This window comes from Coregonus lavaretus, assembly GCF_964263955.1.
Source record: "Coregonus lavaretus genome assembly, chromosome: 26".
Classification (NCBI taxonomy): domain Eukaryota; kingdom Metazoa; phylum Chordata; class Actinopteri; order Salmoniformes; family Salmonidae; genus Coregonus; species Coregonus lavaretus.
In genome coordinates, this window is record NC_140013.1 from 13,949,101 (window position 1) to 13,970,713 (window position 21,613).

The window sequence follows — 21,613 nt, forward strand, 5'->3', positions numbered from 1 at the left end:
TAGGCTACCTTGTGCTTTTGCTATTTACAGTGGACGACCTACGTTTATACAGTATTTCTTCCTTTAATAAACATAACTAGCCTTCTTTTATTTTGGTCTCTCCTGTCTGTGTGCCTACTGTTGTGGTTTTATGCTGGTGTTAATCTGTATGGTACTATATGTACTGTACATATTTGAGTGTGCCTCTGTTTGTGTACAGATTGTCAGGTGTGTGACAATAATTGACAAGGACACTGATCCGGTGGCTAGATTAGAAGGTCAGTGTGGGTGGAAACCAGGAGTGAGGGACAGCTATTCCGGAGAACACATATATAGACCAAGACCTTCTGTCCTTCTGTCCTGCTGCCCGACACACTCACCCACAAATTGATGTACACAATAGATAATCACCCTCATTTACTTCAGAGGACAACAACCCTATTAGGCATTTCTAATCAGGTGCTACTTTTTTATATTGTAGGCATAGCAGATTTGTTTGCAGACTTGTTAAAATGAACAAGTCTGCAAACTACGCCTACAATATAAAAAGTAGCACCTGAGTAGAAATATGTATGTGCATAGTAATTGAGGGGACATAACCTGAATTCCTATGTACATGTTTTAATTAATATTATAAACAGATTTCTACTACATTTACGTCATTTAGCAGACACTCTTATCCAGAGAGACTTACAGTTTTAGTGAGTGCATACATTTTTATTTTTTCAAACCCACAACCCTGGTGTTGCAAACACCATGCTCTACCAACTGAGCTAAACGGGACTACTAGTTTCTTGAACATGTTAAGCAACATGGTGGAAAACTTCAGCCATACTTGTTCAGTGGGGAATTCTAAAATTCAAGAAGGCAGATTCAATCTTTATGTTGATTTGTCCTGTCCACCCCTGTGAGATATGTGCTATTCTGAGGCCCTTGCATGCTTGCAGCCTCAATCATGTATTTTCACTTTAACATCTGTTCACTTCTTGCAGTTCATTAGGACAGACTTTCACAACTTTTACAATAAAACAGGATAGAGCAAAAAAAAATCAGTTGGTAGACGCCAGGGTTGTGGGTTTGATTCCCACGGGGGCCAGTATGAAGAAGAAAAAAAAGTACGCACTAACTGTAAGGCGCTCTGGATAAGAGCATCTGCTAAATGACTAAAATGTCAAATGTAATGTTGAAGAGACAGCAAGGGTCTCTGAGGCTGAGCCCAGTTTTTATGCTAGTGTTAATGTATTTATCAATGTGATGACTGAAGAAATAAAGAAACTGAGCACTTTTGAACATTCTCTATAAGAATGTTCTTTCTCTGATCTGAAGACTTCACTTAAAAACCGGGACACATAGAATGACACTGTACTCTAGGCCTAATTTACCACAGCTGAGAACAAAAATCTGATACAATGATGTTGAATGTTTCTGTAAGGTTTCAGTTGTATCTCAGCTAAAGCAGCACAATGGTCTGAATATTGTTGAAGGGATACCTAACATAATGTTTAGTGTAGGGCTCTACGGATACCCTTCCATCCATGGACTTCACTTCATTCAGATTATGGCTCGTCTATATGGCTCGTTGTTCAAATGTGGTACTTTACTGCCCTCTAGTGGTCTTTTTTTAAGGCTCCAAAAAATTATAAAGAGCGCAATCCCACGTTTCTTTTTTTGTTTCAGTTAATGTTTTTCCATTGCCTCAAAACTCACTACTGGACACTTTCTGCGTAACTCCATTTCACAAAAAAAACAATAACATTATAATCACACATATGATCATCTATTTTGTCCTGTACTTGAAACAACATTTGACTGAGATTGTTAATGCATTCAGAAGAACACCAAACTGTGATGGTAATAGCAAACAAACCTAACTCATAATGGTATTTTGATCAAAGGGGTGCTTTTTATAGCTCTGGCAATAATATAAAATATCTATGTTAGTAATTGATTGACAGTCAATGGACTAAACAAAACTGACAGAAGACAGGTGTGTGTAACATCCATTTATTACCACCTTATATGAGAAATCTGGAAATTACAAACATTGTTTTATTTCAACATCTTAACATTTCAAATTAAGAAATAAAAATGATTTAAGTTAAAAAGGTGACACATCAACCTGAGAAACGTTACACAGATGTAAGATCTGGAGCGAAGTGAAGGGGGAGGTCTAAATATCCCTGACCATCCCATTTATAGCTCACATTACATTAACATGATCACTTTACCAATCAGACCATTTTTGGTTTGCAAGAGAGCATTGACCACCAAGCTCCATAAACCTCACAACAAGGCCCCTCAGAAGGAGTGATCACAAAGAATATCACTGAATTCACTATTTGTTTTCAAAAGCCTTAAAATGCTGTCTCCAATTATTTATCACTGAAGCCAAATTTGAGAATTCAAAGACAAAGGGAAAATAGTGTCAATCAGGTAAGACCGCAATGAAATGAGAGTGAACAATCAAGGATCCCCTTTGACAGCCAAAATAAATCACAAGCTTCAACACCTGTAGAAAAGATAGCTTACGTCGATTTTGTTCTCTGTACAAAATTGTATTAGAATCCCACCCATCTCCATTTCATTCAGAAATAGTATTTCCACTGTGAAAAATGTGCGTAAGCATAATTATTGTATTTGTTTAACATCACTTGACAACAGGTCCTGTGTGGCTCAGTTGGTAGAGCGTGGCGCTTGCAATGCTAGGGATGTGGGTTCAATTCCCACGGGGGACCAGTACAAGAAAGTACGGAAATGTATGCACTCACTACTGTAAGTTGCTCTGGATAAGAGCGTCTGGTAAATGTAAATAACCATGATAGTAATGATCAATATTGTAAGAATAAACGATTGCTCCAGAGATGTTTTTGAATCGTATACAATTTGCTGTGCTGATCAGAATCTACACGCTCACACACAAAGGGGGGGGCTGGACTCTCATTCATGCGTTGCCATGAAAGACACCAGCTCAGTCTTTATTTCACTGGAAGGGGACTAGGGTAGTTGTTCTAGCACCCTGCAGAGAAAGAGTTACTCCCCTCTGCAGACAAAAACCTATTCCCATCCTCCTGTGACCACCACCTATCTCAGATTCCCTGTCTTCTATGTTTTGTCTGATCTCTCCACATGGCATCATGACAATGGAACGTCTGATTTGATGGTGTGGTGGTGGTGGGGGATCTGACCAGCAACAAGCAGGTACATGCACAATAGACAGTACCCTATCTGCTGCCGAGAGTACTAAGAAAACACCACTATACACGTTATTCTTATCATAATCATTGTTTCTCTAATCACTACCAACATAAGAGGAGAGGGCAGGGCAGGGAAGGGGAAGACAGACTGGTGAGGGGAGGAGAGGTAAATCAGGGAGGCATCTAAGCACGCTCCCCACGGATACGACGGGCCAGCTGGATGTCTTTGGGCATGATGGTGACACGCTTGGCGTGGATGGCGCACAGGTTGGTGTCCTCAAACAGACCAACAAGGTATGCCTCGCTGGCCTCCTGCAGACAACAAAGAACAGGTTGGAGAAATGGCTCACAACAACACACTTAAAAATATGTGGACAATATCAACCTATAAAATGCTAATTTGTGATATACTCCCATCACATGATCCAAGCATTCCTCTTAAGTGTGTGATAGAAAACGAATCAACATAATGCAATTATTTTTCTCCTGCCTCAAACTTGAGATATGTGGTTTATGACAGCAACTACAACTGTGATGGTGTGTGCTTGTGTCCCTTAGTTGTTGTGATGGTGTAACACTGACCTGCAGGGCTCCAATGGCTGCACTCTGGAAACGCAGGTCAGTCTTGAAGTCCTGAGCGATTTCTCTCACCAGGCGCTGGAAGGGCAGCTTGCGGATCAGCAGCTCAGTGGACTTCTGGTAACGACGGATCTCACGCAGGGCCACAGTACCAGGCCTGGAGGGAAACACACGGTTAGAAGAATCCCATGACTAACACCACTGTATGGATTCATTACAAAAATCCAGAATCAAACTCTTTAGGCCTAAATCCTTCTATCTTGCATCAGGTGGTGATGGAGTCATAATAAGGGCCAGTAGTGTGGTTCAGGGACAGAGGGCAGCTCTGGTAAGACATTTCAGCCTCTCTGTCACTCTCTCTCACCTGTAGCGATGGGGCTTCTTGACCCCACCAGTAGAAGGGGCGCTCTTGCGGGCAGCTTTGGTGGCCAGCTGCTTACGTGGGGCTTTGCCTCCAGTAGATTTACGGGCTGTCTGCTTGGTACGGGCCATAGCTCCTACAAGTTACCTGAATGAAGGGGAGATTAGATCTGATAATCAAGTCACTGCATTTTTCTTCATCCATTATCTCGGCTGATTCAAAACTTTGACAACATTTGAAAAGAACAGAGTATTTCTGTACAGTAATTGGGTGTTCCACTCATTGTCATTGAACACATGTAGAACAAAAAAAGTGTTGAGAGGCTACAACATGAATCTCCCCAATCAAAGTCGATAGTAAGCCAATCAATCAACGGGGAAAACGACGGCATTGGTTGGTTAGTCAATCTAATTGTGTAAACATTTGACTAAGGCCAATCAGCTTGTGTTCTGTTACGAGGAGGCGGGATCTACGGCTCCCAGACGTTGTTGGTAGCCCCGCCCACTCAGCTGTGATGATGGCGGCTGCTTGATGCGCAACGGGGATAAGGACCCAAGGCAAAAGAGCAAAGGAGTAGCACTAAAACCTTGATATTTAAATAAACAGCTGTTTGACAATCTCATCAAACAACTAATATACATTAAAGAAGACATCTCAGGGAACTCGTATGTAGGCATAGAAACGGAGTTCGACCCCCAATGCCTGCGTACAACCGAAGCGAACCCGCGCATAATTTGAAACAATTTTCTCCGGTTGTACTGGGTGTAGAAAAGGCTGCAATGCTGTGCCGTTTAGACAGTCGGGTTTGTTATTTTTCTCTACGACGAAAATGAAATGGATTTCCAACAAAATAACACCAGAATTGAAGCAATTTAAAACTTTTCAAATGTGAAGTTATCGTAAATTAAAAGCAGTCGAGTGTTTGACTTACCTATACCAAAAGTGGTTAAAAAGGATGTGAGAAATGTTTAGCTTGTCAGGCCGTGTCAGTATTTTCTTCCTCGTATCCACAATGGGAACAAGCGTCCAGCGGGAAAATGGCTGCTATGTCAATCATTTCTCCCAGAATGCAACAGTGTATACAAACATTTCTGGTTTCGTTTCTTTTGTAGCACTTCGGGCACATGTTTAGATATTTTTGTACTCCACTGAATGTTACTTTATCAGTCTCAGAATTTCATAATGAACATCGTCTTTTTATCCAGATACTGTGGAAACGTCTTGGCTTTTCAATTTGCCACGCTCAAGAAAATTATATCCGTGTACAACCTTACATTCACAAGTCTTGTGCAAATGTTAGCCTTAAATGTCACAAAAACGTCTGATTTCTGATCAGTGATGTAAACTATTACTTTAGTTTGGGCTATCTGTACTTTACCATTTATATTGGACAACTCCGAAAATGTACTTTTTACCACATACATTTTCCCTGACACCCAAAAGTACATTACATGTTGAATGCTTAGCAGGACAGAGAAATGGTCCAATTCACACATTTACAAAGAACATCCCTACTGCCTCTGATCAGGCAGACTCAAGTCGCATACACATATTTAACATGTTATTGCGGGTGTAGCGAAATGCGTGTGTTCCTAGCTCCAACAGTGCAGTAATAGCTAACAATTCACAACACAATTCTAAAAGTAAAAAGGAATTATATTAATCTTAGGCCGAGCAATGGCTGAGTCCGGAGTATAAATATAGCCTGTGATGGGATGTATAGACATGCTTTGTTTGTAAATTATGTCAGAGTGTTCGTGTGCCCCTGGCTCTCCGTTAAAACAAGGGTGCCGTTTAAGGAATTTGAAATGATTTATACTTAAGTATATTTAAAACCAAATAATTTCTCTAGTATTTTCCTGGTGACTATCACTTGTAATTTTCTATTAAAGTAATCTTTACTTTTATTTAAGTAAAACTGGATACTTTTCCCAACAAATATGACAATTCTTAAAATGATGGAATATGAAAAATTCACCATTTAAAATATAAATTGATTGAAATACCATTGCCAGCAGCATGCAACTCAGTACTTTGTATAGGCCAATCACTTTACGCAACCAGTTGTGGAACATCAGTTTATTATCACCTTTGAGAATTCTGGATATTACAAATGTCTGCTTAAAATTTACAGAAAATTATTAAATCAAAACCAGTAAGAAAAGGGTATCACAACCTGAGAAAGGAACTAAAATATTACCTGGATAAAAACATGGGAGAAATACATCAACATTACGCTACATATAGGCCTTTGCAACATTTTGAATCAATGTCATAAAAAAAAATCAATTTCTGAACAGAATGAACTATTTGTAAATGCATCCTGTAAACAGTAGAAACTTGTTGTAAAAAAAAAACATTAAAGGGTACATGTAAAAAAAAAACAATGCATGTATAGCAATTAGAAAACCCTGTTATAATAATGTAATAGCATAGTCAATAGTAGGAGGGGAAAATGCTTGCCCAAGATGCTTCATGTATCCTTTGCTGTGCTGATTTGCATACACATTAAAGATGAGACTCAGAGCAGCTTCAAAACAGATACATAATACACAAAGTACCCTAAAAGTCTGCTGCTAAGGGGGACAAGACTAGACACTACTTTTGTCACATCATTACTCAAATCAAGCTACTTATAAGGAAAAGTGGTAAGGGAGGAAAAGAGACAGGACAGGTAAATTAGGGAGGCATCTAAGCACGCTCCCCACGGATACGACGTGCCAGCTGGATGTCTTTGGGCATGATGGTGACACGCTTGGCGTGAATGGCGCACAAGTTGGTGTCCTCAAACAGACCAACAAGGTATGCTTCGCTGGCCTCCTGCAGACAATAAAATACAAGTTCAATTCAGTTGATGATATGCGTAAGCTCTAACTTCGTATGGACCAATGCATTCCTCAAACATTTGTGGAGAGTACTGCCAGTAGGCCACCATTAAAGGGATACCTCAGGATTTTGGCAGAGGCCCTTTATCCACTTCCCCAGAGTCAGATGAACTTGTGGATACCATTTTTATGTCTGTCTCCTGTATGAAGGAAGTTAGAGGTAGTGTCGAGCCAATGCTAACTAGCATTAGCGCAATGACTAAAAGTCTATGGCATCTATGAGCATGCTAGCAGATACCCATAGACTTGCAGTCATTGTGCTAATACTAGCTAGTTAGGTTTGTGAACCAATGCTAACTAACTTTCTTCATACTGGACACAGCCATGAATGGCATCCAATAGTTCAGACTCTGCGAAAGTAGATAAAAGGGCCTCACTGCCAAAATTCCAAAGTATCCCGTTAAGTGTACAAATTCCCGATAGGTCTCCGTCTTTACAGTGTTATTTGGTGGGTTAATGAAAATCATAAACACACTGACCTGCAGGGCTCCAATGGCTGCACTCTGGAAACGCAGGTCAGTCTTGAAGTCCTGAGCGATTTCTCTCACCAGGCGCTGGAAGGGCAGCTTGCGGATCAGCAGCTCAGTGGACTTCTGGTACCGACGAATCTCACGCAGGGCCACAGTACCAGGCCTGGAGGGAAACAGTAATTAACACCACTGTGGTCCTTTATCTACATAAAATGATTAATGTAGAGACCACAACACCAGGTGGGTCAAAGCCTGTATGTTCAGGCACTGTGTGTTTTGTCACACCATCACCTGTAGCGATGGGGCTTCTTGACCCCACCAGTAGAAGGGGCGCTCTTGCGGGCAGCTTTGGTGGCCAGCTGCTTACGTGGGGCTTTGCCTCCAGTAGATTTACGGGCTGTCTGCTTGGTACGGGCCATAGCTCCTACAAGTTACCTGAATAAAGGGGAAATTGAGACAGGAATGTTAATGGAAGTAACCAACTAGCTATCAAATCCAGCATAAAACCAATGTTAGTCTGCTAAACACCACTAATTACATTACCAGCAAAAATATTGTAATCAGATTACAGATACTTTGAAAAACTAGATATTACATGTTTTACTTACATTTAGAAAGAATGTTCGCAAAAAATACATTGACACCTTTCTGTTCTCAATGACATTCAATTAATCATTGAATAAAAGCACATTTAAGTTTGTTCCACCTAAGCGAGTCAGACCACTAGGATGACACCAAATATGTTGGATATTTTGTTTTATGCTTTTTAAGGGGAAATTAATCAAAATGTAACTGAAAGTTTTGTTAATCTAAAAATTACATTACAGAGTACAATTGGACAGTTAACTAGAAACTAACGGATTACATTTAGAAAGTAACCTACCAATCAATGACATCCTTATAAAATAGATATTTGTATACAACCCTCTGTGATTGTATTCAAGTCTGTGGCTCAATTACTCAAAGATGTACATTAACTTGAGCGAATTACAGCGTAAAGTTCTTACAACTACCAATAGGGAGTTGTTTAGTGATCTGAGGGGCGGGATTTTCTTCCTTTTCCGCCTATGAGCAACGTCTTTCACCAAGTAGGTCCCCGCCTCTTACGCATTGGAGACGATGGCTGCTGTAACCGGAACGTATTAACGGGAAGGAAAATTCGAATGTGTTTAACAAGAGGTTGACAATTAAAACGACATTTAAAACGAATACATTGCCGCTTTAAACTAATAAACACATTGAAGATTGTTCTAGACACCATTAGGAATCTATTGAAAAACTTCCGTACTCAGAAGATTACTCAGAACCTGTGTATAACCGTGTCAAATTCGAAAGGAGTGCTTTGGTTTCTAGTTACTACAAGCAGATAATAGCTCGCTTTTTCGGTCGTCTGGGTTGGGTTTTCCCTATGACTGCGGATTTAGTTGCTAAAGATACTGTCTAAATAACAAAAAAGTGAAAATTCACACATACACAATATTTTTTTAAACTATTCTTTCAAACGCGACACTTACCTTTGATACAACAGCCAACGTTACAAATTTGAAACTGGTCTCGTGTCCTTATTTATTGCGTTGTTCACACAACAGAATGGAGTCCTATATTGGGTTAAAATGGCAGGTTACCCACAATGCATCTGCTGCGACAAGAGAGACCAATTTTTATACACGTTTATCAATTGACCAATTCAATCAATTATCAATCATCTTAAAAGCGTGATATACTCCATAATGGGAGATGTTAGTGAAATGTCTGTTTATTGCATTGGCAGATATTGACCATTTAGAAATGTATGACAATTATTGAAGGTGTTTTATGGAACTCAGATTATTCAACGTGAGTGTACGAGACAAAATGGCTATGATTGCAAAATTAGCTATTACTGGATTTCTGTTACCAATAGTTGTTCATGTAAAAATCAAACAATTTAGATTCTCAGATGACATTTCTTTGAAGGTTTGTGTATTGTGACAAACATTGCTTTAGTATAAATTGTATTGTATACAAGTTTAAAATCACAAAAGTATTAAAAGACCTAGCAATAAATTATCTTATCATCAATTTATACATTTGGGGCCTACAAATATCTTATTTCCAGGGATGGTTTTTACGCAAGCCCCCATCAGCTCGTGCTAAACCTCAGTTAAGGAAGAACATACGTCATCCGCATCATCCACCGATGATCCAGCATGGCGGCGGTCAAGAGACTGAAACGCGTGGCAGCGTCGCAGCCAGGATTCATATCTTTTAAATCGTCGGCCGACTCAGATGACTTGAATAGTGGCCGGAGAAAGCGTGTGAATAAGAATAAGAAAAAGAGTTGGAACAAACACAGTGATATTCAAGATGTTGAAGAGTTTTTGGATGACGTGAGACTTCAGGAAAGAGCTACAGGGTGAGCAGCATGTGTTAGCCAATACCTGCTTGCATTAAAGCTATCTACAGTAGTTATCTAGCTAGGTGTATTCCTTACTGTACTAATAAGCGATTATTTAGCAGTTATTGCGACATTATTATTCTAGCTAGCTAGTTTTGCATGTCAATCAATCCAAGTCCACATGTAAACTTCGAAGAAATGGCACTTTGCTAGCTCGCAATGCTAATGTACACGTTGGGTTGTTTGTTCTAGCTAGCTATGTTTTTATTTATTGTTTTAAATACAATTTCCTAGCTATAATCACCCTCATAATTATCCAAACATGAGCAATACACCTAAACTGAATTGTTTCTTGACCGGTTTACTACTTTCTTATGATTTGGCTGCTTTTATGTAACTCAGCCCCGTGTAGCTCAGTTTGTAGAGCATGGCGCTTGCAACGCCAGGGTTGTGGGTTCGATTCCGACGGGGGGCCAGTATGGGGGAAAAAATAATAAAAATGTATACACTCACTAACTGTAAAGTCGCTCTGGATAAGAGCGTCTGCTAAATGACTTAAATGTACTTAGCTAGCTACTTGGTTAACTAGCTAACGTTAATGCTTTTATTTACAGTTTAACACATGCTGCATGCCCTAATTCTATTTGCTTCAAAATATGTAGTTATTTAGTTTACATGTCTAAACCTTTTTTTATTCGACAGAGGACTGATATCTGAGAAGCCAGATGATAGCCTGTTCTTTGTGGACATCGGAGAGCAGAGAAAATGTGTCCAGCCAGGTAAGCGATACCACTGTTTACATGAAATACATTTTCTGCTTTGTTAATGTTTGGAGTGTCAAATCACTGATGTTTTCTGTGTCTGATGCCAGAAGTCCAAGAGGGAAAGAAGGGGAAGAAGTCAAGGTCACGGCCCCTGAGGATAGACCTGATCCTGCAGCATGACTCCCTCATCCCTCCGCCTAAAGAGTGAGTTTGTCTGATGTACTCTGACCTTTGCACTCTCACCCTCGTCATCCTGGCCCTTAGCTGAAGATGGTTCAGTCAGGTTGCGCATGGCACAATGTCCAGTGATGAACCCATCCTTGCGCTCACAGTATTTCCTCGGGAATGTGAAGACAATCATGGAACTCAGGGCACTGTTGTGTGAACAGTCTTCTGGGAACTGAGGGCAATATGCTGTGCCGCTTCCCCTCTCCAGGGTTGTATGTACTAGTAATGCAACTGGAACAAACAGGGAGGGACTACCTGAACTTATTTATTTTTTTTCTGTTGCGAAAGGTTTTGCTACTGTGTGCACTAACTAATACGACCCAGATGTGCCCCCACTTTGTAAACTGAAGCCATGCAGCAAGGCTATATTTTGATAAGTACACAAGTGTACTTTGGTTAGCTTATTCCTCATAATAAGCAGTGATTGTACACACCGTTGAAGTCTTCCGTTTCTTTAGGACACTACTTAAAATTAAGTTCCCTCCTCTCTCCCCCAGTGTTTTGGCCCACCAGCAACCAAACGCAAAGAAACTCCGCCGCATTGCAGAGAATGCCGAGAAATTGGCGGCCATGGGTGTGTTACCACGGAGACAGAAGCGCCTTTTGAACAGCAGACCGGCAACTACAATGTCAAAAGCAAAGACGGCGGCCAACAACTTCCCAGACAGACCCTATTATGACCTGTGGGGAGGAGAGGGTAAGTTTGACTATTCAAAATGATAAACTAATTCAAATAAATGTTCGAGTTCTTTTCAGTCAGTGTTTGTGATCATCTTTTCTTCATATTGCAGCCAAAGAGACAGCAGATCCTTACTACCTTGAGCAAACAGGGAAAAAGCGTGTGAGGGTGAGAAGAATGCTGCATTGTCACTACCTTAAAGTTGATCATTTCTCAGTATTATATGTGCTGTATAGTAAAGAGTGTTTGTATATTTACTCTGTTTGACCATGAGGTTTTAAACGCTGTCTTGTTCACTCATAGCGACCAGAGAAGCTCAACTCAAAGCCCTCTATTCTCCCGGCAGTGGAGGTCATAGCCCCCGGAGGCTCCTACAACCCAGACTTCTTCTCCCATCAGGTAACTTACTACACTTAACAATGATTAAAACCCAAACCTTCAATCCTGGTTCATTCATCAATGTTTCTGCTCCCATGATGTGTGTGTTGTGTTCTGTCTTTTCATGTTGAGTAATGCTGTGGTTGATGTGCTGACCTTTTTTTCTCTCAGGCCTTGTTACTGGAGGCCCATGAGGTGGAGGTGAAGCGGGAGAAAGCGGAGCTGAGAATAGAGAGACAGCTGGCTGTCAACCGAGAGGATACTGCCACTGAGGTACGACAACAGCCACCCCCACCCCCAACTGTTCAACATTTCACGTCCGGCTCCATTTTGCCTGATCTTCCTCGCTGTTGTTTCTCTGCAGGAGACAGTCTTCCAGGAACAAGTGGAAGGGCTAGTGGAAGAGGAGGAAGACGAAGAAGAAGATGATGAGGAAGATGTTTCTATTCGTGGTGGCTTGCAGCAGGAGAAGAAGACGGAGAAAGAAAGGAAGAGGGAGCGAGCCGACAAGATAAAGGTACGCAGGACTACAAAGCCTTTCGCCCTAATGTGCCCAAGCCTTCCCCTCCATGTGCTAGCTTAGGAACTGACCGGCAGTGTCTCTCTCGCTGTGCAGTTGCAACAGAAGCAGGCGGCGAGGGCGTTCACTGACAAGAAGCAGCAGCTCTTCCAGCTGCGTTCCATCCAGGCGACCCTGAAGAGGCGGGAGCAGCGGACCAGAGAGAGGGTGGCCCAGCGCAAGGCCAACCAGGAGGCAGAGAAGTCCATGCCCCGACGCCTCGGCAGACTCAAGTCAGTATGCAAAAGTTCCCCCATTTTGAAAAGCAGATGAAGTTAAATGCATCCTAGTATGAACTGGAAGTAGCCCTATACATTTCTGTAACAATGGGCTCCAAAATAACCTATACCCCACCCAAACCAAATAATTTATCCTGATTTCTATAATGCTGCTTTCCCCTTAGTGTGAGTTGCGTCTGTGCCGTTGTCCTGTCTGTGATCTCCATACTCTATCTGAACTTGTCCCCCACATATCTCCCCAGGTTCCAGGCTCAGGATCTAGAGGTCCAGCTAAGTGATGAGATTCCTGGATCCCTGCGGACACTCAAGGTTTGTGATTGACTGTATCCCTCTCACATTCTACAATGCATTCATACTGGGCTGACCTTTGAACCCATGTACATATATGTGGAACTGAAATGCTGAAAACAGTTTCAGGATAGCAACTTAATTCCCTTCAATAATGTCTCATGCTGACCCGTTTCGGAGCCAGGTCCTTCATCAGAGCTCTCTTTATTTATGTGGGTTTACTGACATGTACTAACATGTTTCCCTTCACATGTAATTATGTGTTCTGCAGCCAGAGGGCAGTGTCCTCAAGGACCGCTTCAAGAGTATGCAGAAGAGGAACATGATTGAGCCCAGAGAACGAGCCAAGTAAGTTTTTCTCCCTTTCTTTTAAACAAACAACATGTCAGAAATATATTTGCCTATAATGGATATTGGACAGTGATGTCGTATATATATAGTGGTGTGTGTATGTCCATAACCCATAACTTTCATAGTAGAACGTTCTAGATTTGTTTGTATTGTTGGCTATTTCCAGAGAGGGATACTACAAAGCAGGATCAATGCGTTAGCCAATTAACTTGCCTAAATATTGTGAAATTACTTTTTCGAAAAATGAGCTTGAAATGGGAATGGTCTGATTGCCAAATATGGTGTTTGTCATTCTTAATGAACCAGAAAATCAATAGTTATTTTTGGTTGTTAAAGTTAGCTGGCTATCTCATTGATCCTGCGTTGTAGTATACCCCTAAGTTGGTTCAGTCAGCTTGAGCATGACTGTGTCCAGTGATGATCCCATCCTTGCGCTCACAGTATTTCCTCTGAAATGTGAAGACAATCATGGAACTCAGGGTGCTGTTGTGTAAACAGCGTCCTGGAACTGAGGGCAACATGCTGTGCTGATTCCCCTCCACATATCCTATTTCCGTTTGTTTTTCTTATACAAGAGAATATAGTCTTGATTTGATAAGCCATTGAAGTGCTTTACATGGATAGTGTTTGATTGTGTGTTCTGCCTCCTCCCGCAGGTTCAAGAGGAGACACAAGTTGAAGTATGTTGAGAAGAGGGCCTTCAAGGAGATCACCTAGAGACCAAACTATAGAACTGTTCAGGACTGTGATGTCACTCACAACACCATAGCGGCACCCACCACCACTGAGTGACAGCCAGCCAGAGAGCTACTGTTTGCCCCATCAAATGTCATCAATCAACTCAGCCCATTTAAGTCATTGATGGATTTGCCACCCTTTTAAACCTGTGTTGGAAAATATTGAAGATCCAAGTCCCCATGATTTGTAACATTATTGGCCGTGCCTTGATATTTTCACGCACCTATATATACACAACACGAACCAGCCCAACCCAGAAAGTGTCATACAGATTCAGGGTCAGTTCTAATGCATTATAAGGTCAAATGAGTTCATTGGCAGGATATTTAAATCTACAGATTCTGAGTCTGTCAACATCAGTTGGGAACGTTAAAGGCTTCAGAAGGGTGCTGTCTCTCTCTCCCTCCCAGTTGGTAATCTTGTCTTTCGATCTTGCCAAACCATCAAGATTAATGACCTCATTAGAGGGGTGGATGCCTGAGTGAATACGCAAAGTAATTAATGACAGACTGTTTGAAACCGCGTGTCGAGTTGGACTTGTGTGCATTCTGTCAGTTACATCTGTTATTGTGTACCAAATCACTTTATTTGCTGTAATCTGACTTGATTTCATTAAAACAAGTTAATTATTGAAATTGTTTTTATTTTTACTCCGACTATGCTATATTTAAATTCGTCATTGCATTTGTGGTAACAATAAACATAATTTTTTGCCTATTTAATACCATCAGTCACAATAGTGGGAAGAAAATTTGTACTTTACAGGCTCTAGAGATGTTAGCTGTACTAATCAACAAGTAAGTAATGCATTATTAAGGTGTCTAGTATGGTTTCATATGATTCCTCAAAATGGTCTCAAGACCACAAGCATAAATCTCCAAGGTGTAATTTTACAGATGAATTTGCCACCAGAAGTCTATTCAACTTCTTAAAAAAACAATACTTTGTTTAAGTAGTGAAATATTTTTGTCAACAATGTTTAAAGGGTCTAGATTACATGTCTTAATTTTCCATACATTGTATCCATGATGCTCATGGTATATGAAAATATCTTAGCGGTCACCTTTGGGGAAACTAGTGGGTCAAACGTATTATATAGAAAGTAGACAGCCCCTGGATTTTTTTTTTGCATTTTATTGTGTTACATAGTGAGATGAAAATTGATTTTATTGTACATTTCTGTCAACGTTACACAATTCGCTCAAAGTGGATGAAATTCTAAGATAAATAAAAGATTAATGAAAAATAAAACTATACCTTGATTAGATAAATATTCACACCGCTCAGTCAATACATGTTAGAAACACATTTGGCAGCGATTACAGCTGAGTCTTCAAGGGTAAGTCTCTTTAGAGATTTGCACACCTGTATTGTGCAATATTTGGCCATTATTCTTAAAAAAATTCTAGATACATTTTCACGTCTTGCCATAGATTTTCAAGCAGATTTAAGTAAACTGTAACCTGGCCACTCAAACATTCACTGTCTTGGTAAGCGACTCCTGTGTAGAGTTGTGTTGTAGGTTGTTGTCGTGCTGAAAGGTGAATTCATCTCCCAGTGTCTGGTGTAAAGCAGGTTTTCCTCTATGATTTTGCCTGTGGTTAGCTCCATCCTGTTTCTTTTCATCCTGAAAAACTCAATTCTTTGCCAATGTCAAGCATACCCATACCATGATGCAGCCACCACCATGCTTGAAAATATGGAGGCAGCGGTGTTGGATTTGCCCCAAACATGAGGCCAAAAAGTGTATTTCTTTGCTGTGTTTTTTAAATTCTGTATACAGTGATCCCTCGCCACTTCGCGGTTCACTTATCGCGGATTCGCTATTTCGCGGATTTTCATAATGCATTTTTTTTTTTTTGGTGCATTGTGCTCTGCATTCTGATTCGCTAAAAACTCACTCCCGCTTCTTGTATCAAAACATGCTACGAATTGTGCTATCATTTTGTCGTCTCGTGCAGTTATGTGTACGTACATAAAACAGCTTGGCAAATTTACATTAAGTTGGCCAAATTATCTTGTAATTTCGAACATCTCCTAAACCCATAATGTCGACGAAACGGCCTGGACCGACAAAAGGACCTGCGGATGGGCCCAAACGGCGGAAGATGCTACCTATCTCAGATAAAGTTAAACTTCTGGACATGCTAAGGGAAGGTAAATGACAAAGCCACAAAGCGACGATGAAAGAGAAGAGGGAGAAGAGGACACGAGAGATGAGGAGGAAGGACTAACGCTTGGTCGCTTAGCAACCATGGTGCGAATGGCCACTGAACTTAAGCGAGTAGCTGAGGAATGGGACCCTTTGATGAGCCGTTCATTACAGTTCTCCAACGTAATCGATGGTGGCATGTCGGTGTACAAGGATCTTTTTGCAAAGAAGAAAAAAGAGCGACAACAGCTGCCTATCACTATGTTCTTCTCCCGAACAAACACACCTGCACCGCGGGCTTCAGAAGAAGAGAACACTGCAGAGCGCAGTCAGGATGCAGCGGCCCAGTCTGAAGAGCAGTGAAACGGCCTACACGTGAGTCACTGTATTTGTATACATGTAATAGTTGCTAATTGTAAAAAAAAAAAGTTTTCTATTTCGCGGATTTCACTTATAGCGGGTCATTTTCGGAACGTAACCCCCGCGATAAACGAGGGATTACTGTATTTGTATTCTTTTCACTCTGTCATTTTGGTCATTATTGTGGAGTCACTGCAATGTTGATCCTTTCTCAGTTTTCTCCCATCACAGCCATTGAATTCTGTAGCTCTTTTAAAATCACCAATGGCCTAAGCAGTTTCCTTCCTGTCCTGCAGCTCAGTTCAGAAGGACGACTGCATCTTTGATGTGTCTGGGTGGTTTAATACATCCTCCACAGCATAATTATGAACTTGACCATGCTTAAAGAGATATTCAATGGACTTCCTGACGGCCGCCCCCAGGTGGTAAGGGTAGGTAACAACACATATGCCATGCTGATCCTCAACACGGGGGCCTTTCGGGGGTGCGTGCTCAGTCCCCTCATGTACTCCCTGTTCACTCATGACTGCATGGCCAGACACGACTCCAAGACCATCATTAAGTTTGCCGATGACACAACAGTGGTAAGCCTGATCACTGACAACGACAAGACAGCCTATAGGGAGGCGGTCAGAGACCTGGCCGTGTGGTGCCAGGACAACAACCTCTCCCTCAACGTGATCAAGACAAAGGAGATGATTGTGGACTACAGGAAAAAGAAGAGGACCGAGCACACCCCCATTCTCATCGACGGGGCTGTAGTGGAGCAGGTTGAGAGCTTCAAGTTCCTTGGTGTCCACATCACCAACAAACTAACATGGTCCAAGCACACCAAGACAGTCGTGAAGAGGGCACGACAAAACCTATTCCCCCTAAGGAGACTGAAAAGATTTGGCATGGGTCCTCAGATCCTCAAAAGGTTCTACAGCTGCACCATCGAGAGCATCCTGACTGGTTGCATCATTGCCTGGTATGGCAACTGCTTGGCCTCCGACCGCAAGGCACTACAGAGGGTAATGCGTACGGCCCAGTACATCACTGGGGCCAAGCTTCCTGCCATCAGGACCTCTATACCAGGCGGTGTCAGAGGAAGGCCCTAGAAGTTGTCAAAGACTCCAGCCACCCTAGTCATAGACTGTTCTCTCTGCTACCGCACGGCAAGCAGTACCGGAGCGCCAAGTCTAGGTCCAAGAGGCTTCTAAACAGCTTATACCCCCAAGCCATAAGACTCCTGAACATCTAATCAAATGGCTACCCAGACTATTTGCAGTGCCCCTCCCTCTTTTACGCTGCTGCTACTCTCTGTTTATTATCTATGCATAGTCACTTTAATAACTCTACATACATGTACATATTACCTCAATTACCTCGACTAACCAGTGCCCCGCACATTAACTCTGTACCGGTACCCCATGTATATAGCCTCGCTATTGTTATTTTACTGCTGCTCTTTAATTATTTGTTACTTTTAGTTAGTATTATTTTATATTGTATGTTTTGTGTGATTTGTTTTGGTATTCTTTCTTAAAACTGCATTGTTGGTTAAGGGCTTGTAAGTAAGCATTTCACTGTAAGGTCTACACCTGTTGTATTCGGCGCATGTGACAAATAACATTTGATTTGATTTGTTATTGTTACCCATCTACCAATCACTGCCCGTCTTTATGAGACTGCCGAAAAGCTGTGCTAGAAATGATTCAATGCTTGACTGAGGGACCTTACAGATGTTGTATGTATGGGGGACAGAGGAAGGGGTAGTCATTCAAAAATCATGTCAACCCCTATTATTTCACACAGAGTGAGTCCACATAACTTACACTACATGACATCTCATTGGTGGTGGGGGGTAATTGATTACACCCTATTGGCTTAAACCTTAATTACCCCTGTCCTGGCAGTATGGACGTCTATCCCCCTGTCCCATGGATGCCTGGAGCGTGGACAAAGCTGCTTATCCCTTAATCGCGGTGCGAATGTAATCTTTTACCTAAAGAGTGGCCCACTGCCCGCCTCTGATCCCACACCGCTAATCCCCACGCCTGCCAGCCAGGCACCATCAGGTGCCCACACCACCCTGCCCCTACCCACAGTGTAGTTACCCTCAACACACTGGTGCCTCTGAGACTGAGCCCATAGTAAACCTTACCTATGTTATGGCCGTTGACAGCAATGTCAGTAAAAAGGCACATTTCTATTTCATAATGCAATGGACAATAATGTTCTCGTCTAACCTATTCTATCAAAGCTACCAGCCATCTTGGTGTTCATTTTGGTTCACCATGACCAGTCATTTTGAATGTACAGATTTAAATGTGTTTGAGAGCGATGGTTTTCATGTTTTTTCTATTCTCCCTCACTTCACGTGCGAGCCGTTGATGGAGCCAGATTGCCTTAGCATGAAGTAGATGACTATGGTGAGCCGTGAGTGGAGCTGAGCGGTACACATTATGAACGCTCTCACTGCTCACCTGCATTACTTCATTATAGTGTGTCTCACGATGTGCTGAGCCAGCAACCACCAGTCCTCTTACCTATAGTCCTATCTTCAAGCTTTCCTTTCTCCTATCTCAAAGACACATGAATAGTGAAGGTGACTGGTGAATACCTCATCCCCTACCGACTGCACTGGTACTGACCATAGTTCACTCGCTCAGGATGTGAGTATGTCATTGACCCTTCTCTTGGGAGATATTGATAATCTTCACCTGAACCTCACAGTGGATGCTTTCTAGAATGTGAGAGGATGGGTAACACAGTGATATGAACTGTGTACATACAGTAGCTTACAACTCAGTCCTACGTCTGTATTCACCAGGGAGGATAAGGGTCAGGATCCTTGTGACTGCACTCCCAGCCTGGCGTCTGTGCTGGTGTCCAGCTGATGACACACAGACACACTAGAATATACACATTGTAAAGGCCACCGCATTCCACTCCTATTGGCGCCTTCGTTGTGTGATGTAATTCCTGCTTAGAAAGGGTTGGCATGAAGAGAGAGGGAGTGCATGACCTGAGTAAATCATTTTCTAAGTCCAACAAGCTCTCACAGTCACTGCAGAATTATACTTTTTCCATGTTTCTCCAAACGTGAAATTTAGAAGTTGCAAGTTGCTTCAAATGTAAAAACTCTGGTAAATCTCATCTCCCTTTAATCCCACCACATACACACACACACACACACACACACACACACACACACACACACACACACACACACACACACACACACACACACACACACACACACACACACACACACACACACACACACACACACACACACACACACACACACACACACACACACACACACACACACACACACACACACACCTTCAGTCTTGCTCTGCTCTCTCCTTCCCTTGGCTGTGGGTAGAAAGAGAGAGAGGGGGGGTCATCTGTATGTTTGCATTTCCACCAGAGACTTAGCAAGTGTTTGTGGATTTGAGGGTGACCATAACAGCAAAGGTGACCATGACAGTCTTCTACATTTGCATCCCCCAACACAATGCCAGTGCCAATAAACACAGTTGTCAATGTGAACGCTCTGTGTACACACAGAAGGTGAGAGGAGAGGAGAGGTAGAAAAGGAGAAAAGAGAGGTAGAGCAGGCACGAGTAGGTGGGCAAAATGGAGGGATGGAGGAAAAGCAAGGCTGGATGAGAGTGATAAAGGAAAATGGTTTGTGTGTCAGTTGTGTTGTATTTGGAGTGGAACAGTGAGAGATTAGAGAGAGGGAGAGGAGAGGATAAACAGAGCGATGGAGGGAGGGAGGAGTAGAGCGATGATTCCTCTCTCTAATCCTCTGGACACACGCACGAGCCGGGTGACTGCAGGCAAAGAGCGAGAGAGTAAGAGTGAGAGAAAGGGAGTGGGCAGGTGGAGAAGGTGGAGACAGAGAGAGTGTGAAGTCAAACTGTGAGGGAAACAAGATGAAGGCAGAGAAGCAGCAGAGGGAGGGAGGAGAAGAAAAAGAAGAGCTATCGTTCCTCTAGCACGCTGAGAGAAACCAGTGGGGAGCTTTCCTTACGAGTACCAGCGAAGCAGCGATTCACTCTCGCTCTCTGCCAGAGTGACAGAGGGGGAGAGTGACGAGCGAGTAAACGAGAGAGGGAGGGAGGTACACTACTCCACTGCTGACAGTGTGAACAGAACGAGGAGAGTGGAGAGAGGAGAGAGGAGAGAGGGAGGGTGAAGCAGAAAACAATGTGGAGGGAGAGTGGTAGGTAGTAGCTCGTTGAGGAGAGGTGGAGAGAGAGGCAGAGAAGCACAAGACTAGCCACAGGGAAGGAGAGAGAGAGAGGACGGAGGAGAGACAGAGTGGAGGGAGGGAAGAGGAGGAGTGGAGAGAGAAGACAGACGCTGATCTTTGACTGTTGAGGACCGTGTGCGAGTGTGTGAGCGTGAAGGAGTGTGCTCGTGAGACTGGGTGCAATGGATCACTGTTCCTGCACACTAAGTCTCAGTGCATGGCAGGGTGTTTAGAGTGTGGGAGTCTGGTTTCATTGTGTTGGGTGGTGTTTTACCAGACACAGTGACTGAGGGATTACGACAGCTAGGGAGAGAGTGTGAGACCCTTCTATGTGTGTTGCGGTAGCGAGCAGGGGCAGGCATGTGTGTGAAAGCAGCAGGGCAGCTGGAGACAGAGCTAGGTAGAGAGGCCAGGTACACCTAGAAGGCAGGATCGCAGAGAGAGAGAACCCACGTGAGGACAGAACAAGTGAAAACAGGGACACCAACTCTACCACCAGATACAGCGCTTGTACGCGCGTGTGTCTGTACGGCGGCACACAGAGAAGCACCGGTCCAGTCATCTCAGGTCAGCGAGGCGGGGGTCCAGGGATATCCATCAGGCAGCCATGGGGACCCAGTGAGCTGTAGTAGGGGACGTCCTCGGCCCCCAGTCCCACCCAGCAGCAGCGCTCTCTCTTCCCGTCCGGTGGGTAGACGCACGTGGGCCTAGGGCACCTCGAAGCCCCGAGGGAGGGCAAACAGCGGGTTTCCTGTACCCAGAGGAGTAACCACGGCCATC

General features: G+C 42.8%; 3 protein-coding genes across 3 annotated transcripts; 1 reads left to right on the top strand and 2 right to left on the bottom strand.

Annotated features, from left to right (window-relative positions):
- Positions 1-1,967: 1,967 nt before the first annotated feature.
- On the bottom strand, positions 1,968-5,170 carry LOC311101585 (histone H3.3A). Its single transcript, XM_084142714.1, has 4 exons — positions 5,045-5,170; positions 4,117-4,260; positions 3,756-3,909; positions 1,968-3,485 (listed from the first exon to the last, which is right to left on the bottom strand). The coding sequence occupies exons 2-4, from the start codon at positions 4,242-4,244 to the stop codon at positions 3,357-3,359; spliced, it is 411 nt and encodes a 136-aa protein (XP_083998840.1). The 5' UTR covers positions 4,245-4,260; positions 5,045-5,170; the 3' UTR covers positions 1,968-3,356.
- Positions 5,171-6,177: 1,007 nt separating this feature from the next.
- LOC311102108 (histone H3.3A) lies at positions 6,178-9,069 on the bottom strand. Its single transcript, XM_084143337.1, has 4 exons — positions 8,983-9,069; positions 7,760-7,903; positions 7,478-7,631; positions 6,178-6,933 (listed from the first exon to the last, which is right to left on the bottom strand). The coding sequence occupies exons 2-4, from the start codon at positions 7,885-7,887 to the stop codon at positions 6,805-6,807; spliced, it is 411 nt and encodes a 136-aa protein (XP_083999463.1). The 5' UTR covers positions 7,888-7,903; positions 8,983-9,069; the 3' UTR covers positions 6,178-6,804.
- A 12-nt stretch (positions 9,070-9,081) lies between these two features.
- Positions 9,082-14,713, top strand: nop53 (NOP53 ribosome biogenesis factor). Its single transcript, XM_084143336.1, has 12 exons — positions 9,082-9,863; positions 10,548-10,624; positions 10,717-10,813; positions 11,335-11,534; positions 11,629-11,684; positions 11,820-11,915; positions 12,066-12,167; positions 12,259-12,411; positions 12,511-12,686; positions 12,935-13,001; positions 13,252-13,328; positions 13,988-14,713. The coding sequence occupies exons 1-12, from the start codon at positions 9,658-9,660 to the stop codon at positions 14,046-14,048; spliced, it is 1,368 nt and encodes a 455-aa protein (XP_083999462.1). The 5' UTR covers positions 9,082-9,657; the 3' UTR covers positions 14,049-14,713.
- Positions 14,714-21,613: the final 6,900 nt, after the last annotated feature.